General features: G+C 60.7%; 2 protein-coding genes across 2 annotated transcripts in view; one reads left to right on the forward strand and one right to left on the reverse strand.

The window, feature by feature from the left end:
• The window catches only part of CCN4 (cellular communication network factor 4), a 967918-nt gene that overhangs the window by 410217 nt on the left and 537943 nt on the right, over positions 1-19758 (forward strand). The window lies entirely within an intron of this gene.
• Positions 1-19758, reverse strand: part of ZFAT (zinc finger and AT-hook domain containing) — a 58856-nt gene that overhangs the window by 1982 nt on the left and 37116 nt on the right. Inside the window, exons 8-15 of the mRNA XM_059672351.1 lie at positions 18625-18712; positions 17024-17173; positions 14518-14691; positions 10918-11006; positions 7647-7785; positions 4685-4803; positions 2858-2984; positions 1855-1985 (exon numbers count right to left, since the gene is read on the reverse strand). Coding sequence (XP_059528334.1) covers positions 1855-1985; positions 2858-2984; positions 4685-4803; positions 7647-7785; positions 10918-11006; positions 14518-14691; positions 17024-17173; positions 18625-18712 — 1017 coding nt within the window. The remainder of the gene's footprint in view (positions 1-1854; positions 1986-2857; positions 2985-4684; positions 4804-7646; positions 7786-10917; positions 11007-14517; positions 14692-17023; positions 17174-18624; positions 18713-19758) is intronic.

Here is a 19758-nt window from a genome sequence, read left to right on the forward strand (position 1 = left end):
TCCCTGTTCACCTTTCCAGAAGATTCTGCCGCCTGGCACAATGTGCCGCCCGGCTAGCTGCTCCCATGGCCTCTGGGACTCTATCCCCAGCCCTCCCACTGCCCATCTGCCGGCCCACGAAGCCTGGGCACTCCCGGGTCTCCATCGCCGACTCCCTCCCTGTCCCCACGGAGCCCCACGTCCACCCGGCCCTTGCAGCTTCCACACAACATCTCGTGGCGTGAGCATTTCTGTCCCGGCTTACAAGTGGGGACACGGAAGCTTCTAGGGTCCAGGGACTCATCGAAGGGCAAACAGCTGGGAAGCAGCAAGAGCTGGACCTGAGCCTGGGTGACCCCGCGTCCTGAGACCTCGCAGAAGGTGCAGGGTGGCGGCAGCTGAAGGGAGCACAGGCCACAGTGAGGGCTGAATCGGTGCTCTGCCCTGTCCCCATCCCTTTACGGCTGGCTGTCACCATTCGCTGTTCAAGTCCATTACTCCAGGGCCTAACCCATCAGCACAGGCTGGAAACGGTTCTCCACGGCAGACATCATACGGCTTCACGGTGTCATTATCCCCGGGACGGGCACTCTGTTCTCCCCAAATGCCGATCTAACACATCTTGCGGCTGAATTATGAGCAGCACAGAAAGCGTAACCCATGAGATTATCCATAAACCGGCCGAGGCCTGCACTGCTGCCGCCTCCAGGTCTATGGAGCCTGGACCACACCACTGTTCGGCCAGCGCTCTGCTGGCTCCACTCTAGGGAGGGGCGGCTTCCCTCGGGCCCCCAGGCCCCAGCTCCAGGATGGCAGCAAAACACTCTCCCTTCCCTAAATTAACTGTTTCACTTTTCCTTCTTGGCTTCCGTTATAAAATCCAGTGCTAAATGCACAGATGAGCTGGGGTAGCTCTGGTAACACACACCTCTCCCAGGTTTCTGCTCCCACGTCACAGATCTGCCCGGCAACCTTCATCAAACAGCCCCAGCGACTCCCTCCCCTTTCCCCGTTTCTCCAGGCTCCTGGTCACCACGTGACATCCTTTCTGTCTGATCGTGTGCTGTCCTTTTCTCACTAGTCACCGCCTCGAGCGCAGGCCCTGGTCTCCTGGACCCGGGGGCCCTGCTGCTGCAGTCGGCACCTACTGAATACCTCCGACCGAGTGCCTGAAAGAACGGAGAACTAGGGAAGAGGCTGCGACGGCACATCCCTCCTCCAGGAGCCTGAACTGGATTCTAAGTCAGATGCCCTGTCCATCCCGGCTCTGAGGGGCTCCCTGTGTTCTTGGTTTTTAAGTATGTGTGTAACCGAGACTCGGCTTCTGTACAGCGAAGCAGGAGACAGCAGAGAGAGGAGCGCAGACAGACGAAAGGATGGTCTGCTGATCGGACGCTCTGCACTGTGACAGACAGCAGCCCCTGAGGCTGGAAGAGGAGGAAGTGAGCCCATGGGTGTGACCTTCACTCAGAACCGGAGCACTTCTTCCTACCGGCACAGGCACGCGGTGTGGGTCTGGTTGGGGGGGTGCTGGGATTTAGGAGGCCAGCCCACACGGCCCCTCCTGGCTCTCTGGCGGCCCCCACGCGTGGGCTCACTGTGCCTCAGGCCCCAAGGGGGCATCTCATGACCATGTGCCCAAATGTGTCCGCATCCTGCTCACTGCCACGCTGGGATCCTTCAGAGGAAATGCATGACAAGTTCCGAGAATTTTCAAATCTATTACACCTTTCCCCCGAAACACACCTCCATCCACAGAGCGACTGGAAACACGATTCCATGACAGTCACAGGTGGAAACGGACACGCGCGAGACTAGACCCACGCATGCGGTTCTATTAGGGAAGTGAGTTGGAGGCGAGGCGAGGGCCCTTACCTGTTTCACCACAGTCACCGTCCCTGGAGCCATGGCAACCACGGAGGCCACGGCCGTGGCGTCGTGGGCCTCGCTGCCCAGCTCAATGATCTGCTGGAGGATGTTTACCGCTGTGGGGTCCAGCCGGTCACCTTACGGGGAAGAAACAGATGGGACCCCTTAGGCCGCTGCTCCCGAAGGTCCCCGAATGCGGACAGCCAGAGCTCCAGCCCAGAGGCTCTGAACCCAAGTGCGGTGACACGGGACCACCTCTCAAGACGGAGGCCTGGGCAGCGCCAGCCACGGCGTCAAGGCAGAGGTGGGGGCCCCGGGCACACGGGCAGGCGGTTGGCAACAGGCTCCGGGCAAAACACCCGGGGATGGCTCACTGTCCAAGCGACGGGCGTCTAGTCCCAAACCTATCAAGCTTGGGTTCTACTGGAATCATGTCAAAAAACTGGAATCCAGCCCGGCCGGTGGGGCTCAGTGGTTGAGCGTCAACCTATGAACCAGGAGGTCACAGTTCGATTCCCTGTTGGGGCACATGCCCGGGTGCAGGCTTGGTTCCCAGCAGGGGGCGTGCAGGAGGCAGCCGGTCAATGATTCTCTCTCATCCTTGATGTTTCTATCTCCCTCTCCCTCTCCCTCTGAAATCAATTAAAAAATATATTTAAAAAAAATTAAAAGATTAGAATCCATGTTATCGGGTGGCTCCTGAGATACCCGCCTGCCCTCACCATCGGCCTGACCCCCGTGGCTCTCCGGGACACGGAGCCCTGAGCCCGGCCATTGCTCACGAGGAGGGAGATCAGGGCTGCTCTGTGCTGACAGCACATCGTGACGCCTCTGCCCACATCCGCGTCCTCAGGCGGGTGTCTGCCCCACGGGGGTCAGTCAGTGAGAGGCGGGGAGGTGGGTACTGTGTAAAGGGCAGGATGGGCACATGACCGCGGCAACGACGTTAGTGACCTGACCGCCTTCACACGCACCCCCAGACCACCCCCACAGGTAACACCCACGCTACCGCTCTCGGAGGTGTATCTCAGGTCCTGCAGCGCGGCCACGGCGGCCTGTGTGCCCTGGACGTCCTCTTCGGCCTCCGCGATGTGCAGGTACTGGGCGGCGGGCTCCTCGGGAGGCTCTGTCGCTGGCTGAGCAAACACATGACACCTGAGTGACCTTCTGGACGGCCCCTGCCCCCCGAGTCCCGGGAGGAGGCAAGAGGACAAAGCCAGGGCACTCCGCAACCTCTCACTGCCCCCCGAGTCCCGGGAGGAGGCAAGAGGACAAAGCCAGGGCACTCCGCAACCGCTCACTGCCCCCCGAGTCCCGGGAGGAGGCAAGAGGACAAAGCCAGGGCACTCCGCAACCTCTCACTGCCCCCCGAGTCCCGGGAGGAGGCAAGAGGACAAAGCCAGGGCACTCCGCAACCTCTCACTGCCCCCCGAGGAGCCGGCTGCTCCAATAACCCCACTTCCCAGGGAGAAAACTTCCCTTTGAGGACACGGAGGCCCTAGCCCCGCTCTGGTGGGCCCCCCTGCTGACGCCCTTGCCCGGGAACAGCCGTGCAGATCAGACTGGAGGTGCCGGGGACTCCTGTGCACGCCCCCCTAATGGCTCCTGTCTCTGCCCAGGGCGCCAGCACCGCCTCTCAGCGCCCCCACACCAGCGCCTCCTGCCCCGTGGCTGGCAGAGGAAGGGCACCGTGGTGGGGGTAGCGGAGGGCAGAAAGGGGGTGGCGATCAGGTAACATGTACAAAGCCTGCAGCACCAGTCCTGGCACCGGGTCAGGGCTCAGTACGTCTTAGCTGTTCGTGCCTTTTTATTTTTATACGATGGGCATGATAAACAGAAGTGAACACGGAAAACATCTGTGCAAAGTGAGGATGCATGAGCGAAGAAGGAGCTACTGTGACTGGGTGAGCAGAATTCCACGCACAGACGGGAATGAAGACCTCTTCCTGGAAGGGATGGGGAGGCCCAGGGAAACCCTGAGGGGGGCATCACTGTCAACAATAACGAAGAACGAAAGGGAGGGCTTCGCACAAGACGGACAGGAGCCAGGCTGCTCCGTGAGCACGGTCAGTGATGGGCAGGCTGGGAAGAGCCCGGATCACTCTATTCCGGCCACGTTCACTCAGGCGTTCCCGGCCCGGAAGAGGAAGAGGAGGAAGAGGAGGAGGAGGAGGGGGAGGGGGAGGGGGAGGGAGAGGAGGAGGGAAGGAGGAGGAGGAGGAGGAGGAGGGGAGGAGGAGGAGGAGGAGGGGGAGGAGGAGGAGGAGGAGGAGGAGGAGGGGAGGAGGAGGAGGAGAAGGAGGGGGAGGAGGGGGAGGAGGAGAAGGAGGAGGGGGGAGGGGAGGAGGGGGAGGGGAGGAGGAGGAGGAGAAGGAGGGGGAGGAGGGGGAGGAGGAGAAGGAGGAGGGGGGAGGGGAGGAGGGGGAGGGGAGGAGGAGGAGGAGAAGGAGGGGGAGGAGGGGGAGGAGGAGAAGGAGGAGAGGGGAGGGGAGGAGGGGGAGGGGAGGAGGGGGGAGGGGGAGGAGGGGGAGGAGGAGAAGGAGGAGGGGGGAGGGGAGGAGGGGGAGGGGAGGAGGAGGAGGAGAAGGAGGGGGAGGAGGGGGAGGAGGAGAAGGAGGAGGGGGGAGGGGAGGAGGGGGAGGGGAGGAGGGAGGAGGGAAGGAGGGGGAGGGGGAGGAGGGGGAGGGGGGGGAGCTCACAGGCACGGCCTCCCGGGCACGCCCCACGGCCAGGAGACAGGATGTGCGGAGATGCCCCGTCCTCCCAGCCAGGAACCCAGGCCTGGCTCACATCCGCACTGAGCAAGGTCGGGCCGGCCCCGCCTCGGCAGCCTCACCTCCCACTTGGGCTCCCCTTCCGTCTCCACCAGCTTCAGGCCGTGCTTGCTCTTCAGGTGCCTGTTGAACTCCCAGCGGGTGCCGTAGACAAAGCTGCACACGGGGCACTTCAGGCCGCCTGCGCGAAGGGAGAGGCAGGCGGTCAGCGGGGAGCCCCTCCTGCCCCCACGTAGGAGGAGGAGGGTGCTCACGTGCGATCCCAGCTCCCCGGGCACCGAACGGGAGAGCCACGGGCATGCTTTTGGGGGCAGAGGCTTCTAAACGTGATGTTTTCTCCACTCGCTGAGTGACACTTGCAGAGCGCACTGGTCTGTCCGCCCCCATAGCCACGGGTTCCACAGCCTCGATTCAACCAGCCACGGGTGGAAAATATATTTGTTTTTAAAGATACATTGTTGTTGATGTGCTAGGCAGTCAGACCTATGAGGGTTGTGTCTGCACAGATTCTTTTTCTCGTCGCTATTCCCCAAACAACACCACGTGCTCATTGCCTGAGACACTGTGAGTGACCGAGGTGACTTTATACCGAGGGCGGGTCCGGCAGAGCGAGGGCGGGGTCGGCAGAGCGAGAGCCACAGACGCCAACTCCTCCACCCGAGCGCACCCCAGGAGAGGCAGCTCCGAGAGACGCTATTTCCTGACGGTCCGCGCTCTCCTCTTTTTAGGCGAAACCTAACGAGCTGCTTTTTCATGGCCAGAGGATAAGAAGCTTTGTTATCGTCTATTAACCATCTATTAAAATCCTATTTTCCTATGATCGCTTTTTAAAACTCCCCGAGGTGTGAGACTCGTCACCTTTTCCTCTTCTTGATGAAACTGATGCTGGTTCTATAAAGACAAGAACGAGGCAACGAACAAAAGCAAACCACCCAAGGCTACACTCAGGCGTTCCCGTGAAATGAACGATTCCTGCTCTGGCCGCTCAGAAGCTCGGCCCTGGACTGAGGGGTCACAGTTCCACTCCTGATCAAGGGCACGTGCCAGGGCTGCAGGTTCCATCCCTGGCCCTTGGTTGGGCACATGTGGGAGGCAACCACTCAATGTGTCTCTCCCACACCTCTCTCTCTCTCTCTCTCTCTCTCTCTCTCTCTCTCTCTCTCTCTCTCCCCCGCCTCCACTCTCTTTAAAAACCAATGGGAAAAATATCCTCAGGTGAGGACTGACAGCAACAAAAAAGATTCCTTACAGAAAACTCATTGAGGGAGGAAAACATCCTTACATTATGTTTAAATTAAAATTAATATAATAATGTCCCCACATTAATTAAAACTTCCACCTTGGCCACAGCGATGTTAATTAAAGGACCAGTGGAAGTCTGTAATCTAGACCAAGGGTGTAACTCTGCCAGGAGCTGACATCAGAGCTGAGAAATTAATTCCTCCCTCACTTCACGACATTACAGGCCAGGCACAGTAAGGTGAGGGGGCAACCGGGTGGCCCTCCCTGCAGGGCCGATGTGCAGCGCCCACCCTGAGAACGGCACACCCCACACCGCCACCTCCCCATCAGGCCCGATGACCAGGCAGAAGAACAGAATTTCAGGAGCAATTTTCAAAATCGAGCGTGGCATCCTTTGCTCTTTGGGGAGCGTATATCTTCTGGAGGAGTTTCAGGCATTGAAGTCCGCGTGCTCCTTTGTGGTGGCTGATATGATTGGAAATTCAATTTCATTTTCAATAATCTATCTCCCGGGACGGCCTGCACGCCGGGCTGGGGAGTGGAGGCCGGAACGCGCTGGCTCACTTGGCCCAGAGCCACCGCCTGAACCTCCGGGGAGGGGGGTTTTCTCTCAGGTGAAAACGCTGAGGCTCGAGTCCCACAGACAGGAACTGGCATCCTTATGCCTGCAGCGGGAATGCACCCTCTGTGGCAAGGGCTTCAGAGAGGGGATGCGGTTAAGGATCTGGAGAGGGGCGAGGACTCCAGTGTAGCCCCCAGGGCCCCTCCAAGAAGGGAGGAGGAGGGGAGGCCCCAGCACTGGGACATGAGGCTGCTGGCCATCGTGGGCTCTGAAGGTGAAGGGAGGGGCTGAGCCAAGGAGTGCGGGAGCCCCTAGAAGCTGGCAGAGGCCAGGAAATGGATTCCCACCAGAGCCGCTGCGTACAGACTCGCTGGCAAAGCTGACTTTCCCCAGGAGACCCCTCCTGGGCTTCTGACTTCCGGGAAAGAGCAGCAGCTGGAATACCGCAGGCTGCACCCGCTTTCAGCTGAATTCACAAAGCGCAGACATAAGCACAACGGCATTTCTCTGTACAGCAACAGCGTGTGCGCTAAACCCTCCCCAGTGGGAATACGTGACTAATTATTGAAAAAAGCAGCCAAAGAAACTCCAAACTTCTCAATGACGGGAGAGGCCCCATCCATCCATCCTCTGTAGTATGAACGCTCTGGACGGTTTTCCCTTTTCAGGATAAGCCATCTGAGGACTCGGTAAATATTCTGGGGTAACCTAAAGAAGCCCCCTATAACATGCTTGCCACAGCAGTCTCTGTCATTGCAATACAAGAAAAGCCTGGGAACCCCACGACGTTGAGCGGCAGGAGCAGGAGCGTGGATACACAAGAGAGGCCGGTGCCCGGGGCTGTGTCACGGAGAGCCTTAGAAATGACAACGAGGGACCAGAAGGCCGCGGCACGTCCGTGCCAGCCAGTGTAAAATGGCAGGCGGAAGCCGTGACCTCCGCATATGCAAACTGCGTGCTGGGACCCAGAGCAGAAGGCAGTGCGGACGAACGAGCTGGGGGCAGAGGGGATCTGTGGGTACATTATGCCGGCTTCACTTCCCATTTCCATTGAGGTCGCTCTAACACTGGTGAATAGTGACGAGGAGGAGGAGGGTGACATGGCGACGATGAAGCACTAACAGCACGCTCAGGGACCAGGACTAAGTGGCCAGAGGTTGCGGCTCCGCAGAAACGCGCCGGGCGGGGACTGCGCGGGCCCCGGGCCAGCACGCGCCTACCTTGCCGGACGAGCGCGTCTGCGGCCAGCTCCCCGGCGCCCACGTTGGCGTACTCCTCGTTGGGGTGCTTCCTGTTGTAGTGCCTCTTCAGGGAGCCCGAGATGTTGCAGGAGTAATGGCAGTGGGCGCAGCGGAAAGGCTGTGGGGACAAGGAGGACGGTTAGGGGAAGGTGAGCCCAGCCCAGATGGAGCCCGAAGGATGGGGAGCTCGACCGCTGAGCCACCCCAGCCGGGCCCAGGCCAGGACTTCACGGCCTTCACCAAGCACAGAGCCTCTGCTGTAAAATAAGACCAGAGACGAATGAAACTGAGGGGAGTGAATGCTGTGAAACCGTGGGGACCACGGGTTCGAAAGTGGCTGCAGGGAGGCCATTCCCTCATCACCACAAACAGCAGTAAACTGATCGCGCTAATTGCTCCTCGCGCCGGAGCTGAGAGGACTCTTCCGCATCCTCCGACCATTGATTTTTTGTCATCGCTTGTGCTGGCAAAAATGCAATATTTCCAGAGACGACAGCGCGAGTTATGAGACAGACAGGGTTTTAATTTAACGTAAGTCGATCCAATTTCCTTTTTTTTTTTTCCAGAAGTGCTTTAAAACATCTCACCCCCGAGGAAGCAGGAGGCGGTATGAGGTCTTCAGCGGCAGCTCAGTTCTGACAATTTAATAAACCGCCCACCCCGCATGCCCCTTTCTCCTCGAACTACACGAGCTGCAGGGAGGAAGGGGAACTGTGACCTCAGACCCCTCGCCTCCCGCTCAGCTGGGAACCGAAAAGCAGACCGAACGCCAGCCCTCTCCTGCCCACGCCCCCTGCCCGCGGCTCAGCGACACCCTGACCCGGGGACACGCTCCAGCTGCTGAGCTCGACCTCCGCGGGCATTTGGCTCAGGGGTTTCGCTTGAGTTTGATAACTAGACACGCGACTGCGGGCTCGTGTGCTCACAGCAGCGAGGGGAGCGGAGACGGGCCCGCGCGCCCCTCTGCGCGGCTGGGAGAGGCCCTTCTGGGGGGAGACCAGGACAGGACCCAGCACCACCACCTGCTCCTGAGCGCGTCCCTTCTCAGTCGTTGGTGAAAACACTTAGTTGAGCACATTCTAACCTGACAACGCAATGCATGGCTCACTGCGGACAGGCGGGTGTCAAACACACCGAACAGAAAGCATGTCACAGTGTCTTCCGGACGACGGGCTGGCTGGTTTCCCTTTCGCGAGAACGAGCTCGCCTCCCCCACGAGGTTCCGGCCCCAGGAGAGGGGCCAGGCCGGGCCGGGCCCGCGGGCAGAGGGAGGGGCAGAACATTTGTCTAACGGGCCAGGCCTGTCTCGGAGCGAAGGCCCCGGTAAGAAGCAAGGTCGGCAGTAGGTCTCCCTGAGCAGTTTCCACAACGGACAGAGTCAGAAAACGGCCGGTTTCAGACTGATTCTTTCGTTGTTGTTTTTTTTGCAGACTTGCACAGCCACACTCCACATTTCTGACCTGCTTTCCAGAACTCACAACCTCCCGGTGCACCTGGAGCCTCATGGACCACAGACCAAGTGCATGCTGCCCAGCGCTGGCCCTTGTCCGGGGAGCGGGCTCTGAGAGCAGGGCAGGCCCGCAACGCTGGGAGCACCGGGCAGGAGACACTCTGGGAGCAGAGGCGAGTTCATGAAGAGCTCCCTGCGGCAATGGGCCTGGCAGAGGCTCTGTGGTGAGCGACACATCCGTGTGGCCAGGCACGTCTCCCAGGGATGTACCAGACAGGGGAGGGGGCTGGTCCCACCGTGGAGCACACAGGCACGTCACAGGCACCGCATCTCACTAAGGCCCCTAAGGAGGACGGCACTGCCCAGACAGGACCACCTTCCAGCGAGCAGAGAAAGGAAGACACAGGGTGGAGTGTGGACAGAGCTGGCATCTGCGATGCACGTGCCTGCCCTTTGGTGAGCACTGACTGTGTGCCTCTGTAGAGTGGCAGGAGGCACTGCCGTGTCCCCGCATTGCAGGGAGGTTAGAGGCCGCACAGGTAGCAGGGGGCAGGGCTGCAGGCAAGACAGAGCGACCACAGGGCCAGGACGCATGCAGTCAGAACAGGAAGGGCTCACGCAAAGCTGCCCGCGGTTCCTTCCCCCAGTGACACAGCCCGAGGGCCCGCATCACCCGCCTCCCGGCCCTGCCCGTGAACCAGGCTGCGTGGAGACCTCCCAGCAGGCAGGCCGAGCTCCTGGTGACGGGATCCGCCTGCTGCCTTGGTGCGGGCGGGAGGGGGGCACGCGAGCATGTCCTGGGCACCCGCCCTGTGCAGGCGCGTGGTAGGCATGGTCAGCGATCCCACGGGCGGGGGGTGAGTTGGGTGATTGTTTACAGCGGTGATGGGAACTGAGACGGGGGCAGCTGAGGAGTGGGAGAGTGCTACCAGCTAGGGGGAGGGCGGAGGGTGGGAACCCACTCATTCCGCGCTGTCAGTCCCGCCATCTGAGCCACGACCTGGGCTAGCGGAACTAGAGGCCCTGCCCAGGATGGGGAGGGGCCAGGGGGGCTCTGGGGTTCTCCGACAGGCCCCTCTCACGCCCAGCGGGCACAGTCCCAGCAAACACCTCAGAAGTCACTTCCCATGCCCACATCTATACACCACCAGCACCAGCAGCAGCAGCAGCCATGCTGAGGGTCAAGCTGCCAGGCGCCGGGCCCAATTCTTTATGAGGCAAATTCGCTGGAGTGGAGTGGTTGTCAACAAGCGAACCAGAAGCAAGGGCCACGTGAATACTAGCATCTGCATTAAAGGAGCGCCCACTAGAGGGACGGAAGGTCAGGGACGGAAGGACAGGGCGGCCGCCCTCTCCCGGCCCCTGCGTGTGCTGGGCACTGGGGTGGGCACTCCCGGGCACCATCCCCAGCTCTGCAGCAGGCGGGTGGGCATCCTCACACCTGTCGGGTCAGGGGTTCACTAAGGAATCCAGGATCTGAGGGCGCACTTGCTTGTCCCCAACGCCCCATTCCCTCCTCCAAGTCCCTCGTGTCTGAGGGCAAAAGCATGCGTCCTCCCCGTGTGCCCCCTCCTCCCCGTGTGCCCCCTCCTCCCGGCGTGCCCCCTCCTCCCCGTGCGCCCCCTCCTGCACACGCCTCATGGCCTCCGTGTGCCAAGGACAGAGGATGCCACCCTCCTGAACGGAGTCCCAGGCCCAGCTCCTTCCTCTGTGAGCCCTGGAGCCCCAAGGCCAAGGGCGCCCCTCCCTGCGGAAAGGCCATGCGTCGCAGCCGGGCCACCCGCGCTCCCGGCGCCTTACCTTGAAGGAGGCGTGCTGCTCCATGTGCCGCAGCAGCTGGGGCTTCTGGGCCGCCGTGTAGTCACACACCGTGCACTTGAACTGCTTCCCTGGGAAGAAGGGAGGGCAGGTGAGAGGCGCCAGGCTCCCCTCCTGCGTGTGCAGGCAGCGCCAGGCCCGAGCCCCGGGCACCGGAGGACGCCCGTCAGCGGGAGTTCAGGGTCTCAGGGGAGCCGGCAGGGAGGGGCGCAGACACAAGGCGGCCAGGCCGCCACAGGTCAGGGTGCTGGACGCCGGATAATGCCTCTTTGCCAGTCCTACCAGAATCCCCCTGAACTCCGCATGGGAGGGCGGCTGGACTGGAGGCGGCTCCAAAGGCACTGGCTGAGCTTCAAAGGGCTTTTAATTCATGACCAGAGACTCTTACCATAAAGGCACTGTGTGTAGCATTCACCGCCCCCCCCCCACAGGTGAGCAGAACCACGTACAAACTCGAGCGCACACCCCGTCTACGCTCTCTCTGAAGTCAGAGGGGGCGTGGCATAGCCCGGCTTTTTTGCAGTGAATTTTTTTTTAATATATTTTATTGATTTTTTACAGACAGGAAGGGAGAGGGTAGAGAGTTAGAAACATCGATGAGAGAGAAACTTCGATCAGCTGCCTCCTGCACACCCCCTACTGGGGATGTGCCAGCAACCAAGGTACATGCCCTTGACTGGAATCGAACCTGGGACCCTTCCGTCCGCAGGCCGACGTTCTATCCACGGAGCCAAATTGGTTAGGGCTGCGGTGAATTCTTGCACGGTCGGCGTCCGTACAAAGGGCTTCGTCGGGCCCTTCACAGACCGATGTCTCTCTGTGCCTGCTGACAGGCACACCTGTTCAAGGGAAGCCTCCCCCAGATGACCCAGCCCTCACGAGGCCCGGCGATGAGTCCTCGGGGAAACGGGAACGAACAGGGACAGGGCACGTTAGGGCACCGATAACTGGAAAACTAGACTCCCTCGCAGCTGAAGGGCGGGGTGACTGCTGCATTCCTTTCCGCTGCATTAAAAGATGCCGCGACGATCCACTGAACAGCTACCGTATTTTAAAACATCGGATCCACAAGCATCGATTTCATGGAACTGGGAGACGGGACGGGGATCACTGCCAGGTTTCCAGGCTGCGGTGTCCCAGCCCCTCTGCGCATCATACTTTACGTTGTTGCTGCTTCTTTCCACTCGTTTAATCAACAAAAATCAATCAAGAAAAGCCTCCTACACCTAAGACACAGTTCCAGGCGCCGGGGATACAAAACAAATACAGTAAAAGTCCAAAACCCCTGCTCGCGGAGCTCCCAGTCCAGCGGGAGGTGCAGAAAAACGCAAGGAAGAGAAAGAGCAGGAGGCGGAGGGGAACAGCAGGAGCGTGGAGGAGAGCAGGAGTGACTGGCGGAGGGCCCAGCGGCGGAGACAGAAGTGGTGAGAAGGAAAGGGCAGCCCGGGAGGGAAAGGCAAGCCAAGGAGGGACGCTAAGAACCTAGCTGGTTTCGGGGGGGGGGGGGGGGGGGTCTGTAACACAGTCTCTAGGGAAGGTGTCCCGGGAAAGGGCCCCCGGGGCAGAGGCCTGAAGGCGGGAACAAGGTCTCCAGTAACACCGGGCAGAAGGTGCAGACTTCCGGGGGAAAGCGACCAGCTCCAAGCCCGGCCAGGGAGAGCACACCGGCCTCTGTCCCTGCACCGCCTCCCAGACTCGGAGCAGGAGGCTCAGAGGGGCCGCGAGGTCAAGCTCAGCCCCCCCCCCCCCCCCCCCCCCCGCAGCGCACCAGAGAGAATGAGGTGGTCAGTAAGGCTTACTGTTCCCGCAGGTGTGGACCTCATAGCAGTCGCGTGACTACTGCCCCGTTACTCAGGACACGGCTGCTTCGCTATCACTGTATTTTTATTGTTTTGATTGTGGGTTTTTCCCCAGCCTCTGCTCACGTGGGAACAGCTCTGGCTCCGGCTTTCCGCCGCCTCAGGCAAGCCCTGGTCCTTAATCTGACAAATCCCAGCTAAGCATTCAGTCTTTCCCACTGACTCCCTGAAGCCCAACCCAGCTCCGGCCCAGGATCCCACGAAAGCTCCCACGGTGGGGAGGGGTCCCCAGAACATCCTTAAAGGTCGGACCATGGCTACCTCACCTCTAGTTCTGGAATGAAAGATCTTTATTGCAATCACTTGGATGTTTATCATAAACTCCTACTCTTACGTGTGATTATGGTAAGTAACAATATATTTACAAACATAGCTTGTGAGTCTTGTGACAGAGTATTCACAAGGCCCTCACGGAATGTAAAGTAAAACAAAAAATATTAAAGGCCTTTTAGGATCAGTTGCCTGTCTTCCTACAATCCGCCTTCCTTGCTCTACCCAGGCCTCAGGATGACATTCCCGGCCACTGTGACCGAGGCCCCCCCGCCCTCCCGCCCACCAGGACTCACCCCTCCTCCCAGCGTGCCCTCACCTCCCATCACTGCGCCCGCCCTGTCCACGGCCCACGCTCTCCTCCCATCACTGCGCCCGCTCTGTCCACAACCCATGCTCTCCTCCCATCACTGGGCCCGCCCTGTCCACTGGGCACGCTCTCCTCCCATCACTGCGCCCGCCCTGTCCACGGCCCACGCTCTCCTCCCATCACTGCGCCCGCCCTGTCCACGGCCCATGCTCTCCTCCCATCACTGCGCCCGCCCTGTCCACGGCGCACGCTCTCCTCCCATCACTGCGCCCTTCCTGTCCACGGCGCACGCTCTCCTCCCATCACTGCGCCCGCCCTGTCCACGGCGCACGCCCTCCTCCCATCACTGTGCCCGCCCTGTCCACGGCCCACGCTCTCCTCCCATCACTGCGCCCGCCCTGTCCACGGCCCACGCTCTCCTCCCATCACTGGGCCCTCCCTGTCCACGGCCCATGCTCTCCTCCCATCACTGCGCCTGCCCTGTCCACGGCACACGCTCTCCTCCCATCACTGCTCCCGCCCTGTCCACGGCGCATGCTCTCCTCCCACTGGCACTCACCTCCCTGAAGGCAGGCACCACTCCTCATCGACCCTGTGCCCCAGAACCTACCTTCAGGCCGGCGTAGTCAGAACTCAGTCCGTGGCTCTTAACGAACGAATGAAATTAGAAACCCACTTCACACTTTACTAAGGTCAAATCTGCCCGACAGTCCGTGCTTCAGGCCACGTTGCGGACTGAACGTGAAAGCCCGGGCGGGGTTGGATGAAAAGCGCCCCCAGTGGGAACACCAGGCGGGTGATCAGGGGCGCCCCCAGCGTCACAGGCTCGGGGGATGGAGGGCTGCGAGGGTTGCAGCTGCAGAGCCAAAGGCCGAGGCCTCCGGGGATGCCCATTCCCTGATCCCTTCCACGCTCTCCCACACTGTCCACACGCACGCACACACGTGGCATACACACATACACACACACGCACACACACACGCACACACACAAGTCCTGACTGACATGGGGCTGCGGCTGCTGCCTCTCAGGACATAAATTCCACAAGACGTGCCCTCACCTGCCCCGACACCCACAGCTGCTGCTGGACTCGGGGTGCCAGCCTCACGCCTCACGCCACACGGGGGGGAGGCCCGTACTCACCGTCCGCAGTGTGGAGGAGCTTGTGGCTTTTCAGCGTCCCCTTGGACTTGAACTTCTTGCCGCACATGTCGCAGAGGTGGGTCTTCTCCGTGCTGTGGCGGTTCATGTGCGCCTTGAGGTTGCTCTTGCTGCGCGTCGCGTACTCACACAGAGAGCACTTGAAGGGCTTCACGCCTGCCGGGGAGACAGTACATCCATGCCCACACGGGTACGTCTCCGGGTGTGTGTGCCCACCCCACCCTGAACAAAGCGCAGGGCTTGCCCTAAACACGTGGCACACTTTCCACGCCCGCTCTTCCCAACTGCTCCCCTCCTGAGCCCCCAGGCCTCCCCTTGGCACCTCCCCCCTCCTCCTCAAGCATATGCCCGCGTCCCGGCCTCTGTGCCCGAGCCCTGCAGCTCTCAGCCCGCTGGCTGCTCAGGCCACGGCAGGGCGCTGTCCACACACCTCTCCCACAGCCCTGAGCAGCTCCTCCACCAGGTGCTCTTCAAACCCACCTCCAATGCCTTAAACTGAACAACATTAAACCACCAAGGGCCTTGGTGAAAACCAATGGGGCCCGGCCGGCGTGGCTCAGGGGTTGAGCATCGACCTGTGAACCTGGAGGTCACGGTTGGATTCCCGGTCAGGGCACATGCCCGGGTTGCAGGCTCAATCCCCCTGTGGGGAGTGTGCAGGAGGCAGCTGATCAATGATTCTCTCTCATCATTGATGTTTCTCTCTCTCTCTCCATCCCCCTTCCTCTCTGAAATCAATAAATAATACTAAAAAAAAAAAAAAAAAAAAAAAAACACCAAGAAAATCCAATGGCAGCAGTTGTCAACCTGTGGGTCGCGACCCCTTTGGGAGTCGAACGACCCTTTCACAGGGGTCGCCTAAGACCATCGGAAAACACGTATATAATTACATATTGTTTTTGTGATTCATCACTATGCTTTAATTATGTTCAATTTGTAACAATGAAATTGGGGGTCACCACAACATGAGGAGCTGTACTAAAGGGTCGCGGCGTTAGGAAGGTTGAGAACCACTGCCCAATGGAGTCAGAAGTGAAAGCACATTTTATTCCTAAAACCAGCAGAGCTCCACAGCTGGTTGGAGGGGGGCGATGACTGGGCGTGGGCATCTTGGCATCCAGCTGCCCTCCATTCAACAAACACGGACAGACCCTGCCTCATGTTGTCACTGAGGCGTGGTTTGAAGTTGGGAGACCCAGGCCGCAGTGTCCAGGGGGAATGCAGACGAGCAAACAGGCCGCCAGGACCCAGTGTGACATGGGGGGCGCGGGGGGCGGGGACCTGAGCACAGGGTGCAGCAGACACACCGTAGCGAGCAGCATCCTCACCTTCTCCGCACGCCCCGTGACAGAGCCGAGCGCACGCGATAAAGCGTCCCCGCCAGGCTCTGCTCTCGGCTCCTCCTGCCTCGTCCGGCTCCCACCCCATCACTCCCGTCCTCTCACTGCACTGCTGGTCTCTCCACCAAAACCAGGTCACTTTCACCCCACTTGTGGGAAAGACTGTCCTCCATCCCCCCGGGAGCTGCCTTGTCCCCTGCAGTGTTCCGGCCCCTACCTCACAGCAGGGACCCAGCCTCGTCCCCAGGGAGCCACGCCCTTACTCAGGGGCGAGCGCAAAGCTGGCACCTGCTCTCTAACAGCCCCCCGACCTCCAAATTCCCAGAGTCCCAGAGACCACTCCCCACACTTCCCTCCATGGGCCAGCACCCCAAACGCACAGCCTCCATCCCTCCTTCTAGGGCTTCATATGCACCCAACTCTTCCACCATCCGATCCTCCCCCTCGTGGGAATAGAGGGCTCCGAGGTCAGACCACCAGCACTGCTCAGCAGCACCAGTACGGCGCACCCTTGTGGGCACCGGAGGTACTGCTGCGGCGGAGGCGCACCCTTGTGGGCACCGGAGGTACTGCTGCGGCGGAGGCGCACCCTTGTGGGCGCCGGAGGTACTGCTGCGGCTGAGGCGCACCCTAGTGGGCGCCGGAGGGACTGCTGCGGCTGGGGCGCACCCTTGTGGGCGCCGGAGGGACTGCTGCGGCTGGGGCGCACCCTTGTGGGCGCCGGAGGGACTGCTGCGGCTGGGGCGCACCCTTGTGGGCGCCGGAGGTACTGCTGAGGCTGGGGCGCACCCTTGTGGGCGCCGGAGGTACTGCTGCGGCTGGGGCGCACCCTTGTGGGCGCCGGAGGTACTGCTGCGGCTGAGGCGCACCCTTGTGGGTGCCGGAGGCACTGCTGCGGCTGGGGCGCACCCTTGCTGCCTAGAGCAGGGCATCCTGTGATGTCTTTAAGGAGAACTATGAAGATCTGCACATCGCTCACCCCCGCAACTGCAACTAAATACGTAACTGGGCCCTGGTCGAAGGGATGGAGGGGCACGCTTCTCGGTGTGCGAAAGGAGTTCTAACGGCAGGAGACCCGAAGACGTGGCTGCCTCCAGGCTCCTCCCAATGGAAGCGTGCAGGCGCCACGCTGCACGGCGGACACTCACCTTCGTGAGCCCAAATGTGCCGCTGCAGGTCGGAGCCGTTCTTCATGAAGTAGAAGTCGCAGTACGGGCACTTCATGGCCCTCTTGCCGATCAGCCCCTTCAGCTGAACCCTCCGGCCCAGCACCTCGGAGATGGTGCTCATGGAGACCTCTGCAAGAAAGGCGGGCGGTCATCGCAGCAGCCGGACCCTCGCGGCGGCACCTGAGCCCACGGGTCAGGCCTACAGCACAGAGGAGGCCGACGGGGGCGTGCCTCAGGGGTCACGAGAGGAGCTTTGCCTAAACCGTTACCCCAGGACCCAATCAGGCCTCAAATCCCAATATGCACTTGCATGGCATCGGATAAAGGCACCATGTGACACTGTCCAGGAACGCGACCGGTTCCCCCAACGAAACGTCATAGGGGAACAGGCGGGGGGGGGTCCTGTGAGACACGACCCTTCAGTGACATGCGCCTGAAGCAGAAGGCGTGGGTCTTGCGTCAAACACGCCGACCGGGAGCGGGGAGGGGCCTGACACGCGGTGGGAGAGGGATGCGTGTGACCCCGCTTGTTTCAATGCTGGCCCGGCGGTGATGTTGACAGGATCCTCATTAGAGACGCCTCTGAAAGCTGTTTGTGGGGAAATGACATGCTGTCTGGGATATACTTTCAAAGAATATTCCAGGGAATAACGAAGCGTGGGGGCTCCACAGGACCCAAGTGTGACACCTGAGGACCCCGCTGTGGGTACCTGGGAGCCCTCCCTGAGGAGGACCAGGGGCCGCGGGGACAGTACCGATGACTAGAGCACAAGGGGTGTGCGCATGTGATGGGGGCACGCAGGGCGGGGGGCGGGGGGCTGCCCCACACCTGGGCCACCAAGCCTCCCCCAGAGGGGCTTCGAGAGGAACCTAGAAAGGAACAGGAACTGCCTGGTGGGTGCGGGTCAGTGGCAACTGAGCATCAACCGGTGAACCAGGAGGTCGCTGTTCCGTTCCCAATCAGGGCTCACTCCCCAGTAGGGGGCGTGCAGGAGGCAGCCAATAGATGTTTCTCTCTCATCAATGTTTCTCTCTCTATCCCTCTACTTTCCTCTCTAAAATAAATAAAAGCATATTTTTAAAAAGTAAAAAGTAAACAGGAGTTAATTGGACAGAATGGAGATGAATCCCAGGTGGTGAGGACAGAGTGACAGATATGAAGGCCCAGGCCTCACCTTCCCGCATCTGAGTGGCGTGGAACTGACCAAAGGTGACGGTCACTCCAGCTCACAGAGGCACCTGGGGCTGGGAGGAAGCCCACACCTCACAGGCCACCACGCTGGGCAGGCCTGGCTCTGGGGTGGCATCTTCTCAGGGGCACCCGAGGGGACCCACGTCAAGGCATTCGAAGTTCATGTTGGAGAGGGGTCGGGGCTCATGTGACCACAGGGAGGTAAGAGGATAAATGAGGCAAATAATGATATAAGCTCCCGGCTCTAGACAGAGAGGACGGTCTCCCTCCAGTTCACGCCTCTCATCCTCCCTCTTTGCTCCCTGTGGTGCAGCGATGGGTATCGCTGTTCCAAAACGAGTGTGAGCATTTTCATATCGATCTCCCCCTCCAAGCTGCACAGCCTTACCCGGGTGGTTCGTCTTGATGTGCGACTTTATCAACCGATCTTCTGAAAAAGACTTCTCACACACAGGACAAGAATAACTCCTTTTGTCCTTAACAGAAAGAGAGCACAATCAATTGACAGTCTGGTTCCACCCGGCTCTGCGGAAAGGTCGCCGCCCCCACCGCCGACGCCGCCACCACCAGGAAAGCTAGACGCGCAGTGCCCCTGCCCAGGGACGCACATGCAGCCTGCACCTGCCCCACATCTGCCCGCACAGCTGGCCAGCCCCACAGCGGCCGGGGAGCCAGGCCACCCCGGGTCAGAGGAAGGGCTGGGCTCAGGGAGAGCTGGAGTCCTGTAGAGGTGGCCAGGCTGCAGGCGGGGCTCGGCCTCGCGTCTCCACACAGGCCAGCGCACATCGCGTCCCCAGCGCTCAGGGCACGGCGTGCACGGGGGTCAGAGAACAGAGCGTAGGAGACTCTCCATGGACGGCATTGCTGTGCTCATGTTACAGATTAAGAAACTGAGGCCAAGGGCGCCCAGGAAGAACCCGTGTCGGAGCCGAGTGTGCGGGTGCCCAGCTGGGCTCCTCCCGCCCAGAGCCGAGTCCTGCCCAGGCTGCAGGGAGGCCCTCACCAGGCCCGGCGCCGCCTCACCGGCTAACCCTAATGACAAACCAAAGGCATCACCAGCAGAGAAGACGACAGGCCAGCATCGCCATGAACACAGATGCAAACCCCCACAGAACGTGAGCACCGCAAGCCCAACGGTGCGTGAGGGAACCCTACGCCGCGACCGAGTGGGGCTGGTCCAGGGTGGGCGGGGCGTGCGGGGGAGGGGCGCACGGGGAATCTGTACCTTCTGCTCAGTGTTGAACCTAAAACTGCTCTAAAAAGTAAAGTGTGTCCAAAAGGCACATACAGTGCTCGGCACAGCGAGTGCTGGATGAGTGTGACCGGCGCTGCTGCGGTGGCCGTGGCTGTGTTCCCGCAGCTCAGCCTCAGAACACAGACCCTCGGGGCCCAGACTGCCTGGTGGACTCGCGGGACGGCCCCGGAGGCTGGTGCTCCCCAGAGTACACTTAAGGGTACTTTGTATTTAAAAACAAAACAGCCCTGGCCAGTTTGGCTCAGTGGCTACAGCATCGGCCCGCGA

The sequence above is a fragment of the Myotis daubentonii genome, chromosome 17 (assembly GCF_963259705.1).
Source record: "Myotis daubentonii chromosome 17, mMyoDau2.1, whole genome shotgun sequence".
Taxonomy (NCBI): Eukaryota; Metazoa; Chordata; class Mammalia; order Chiroptera; family Vespertilionidae; genus Myotis; species Myotis daubentonii.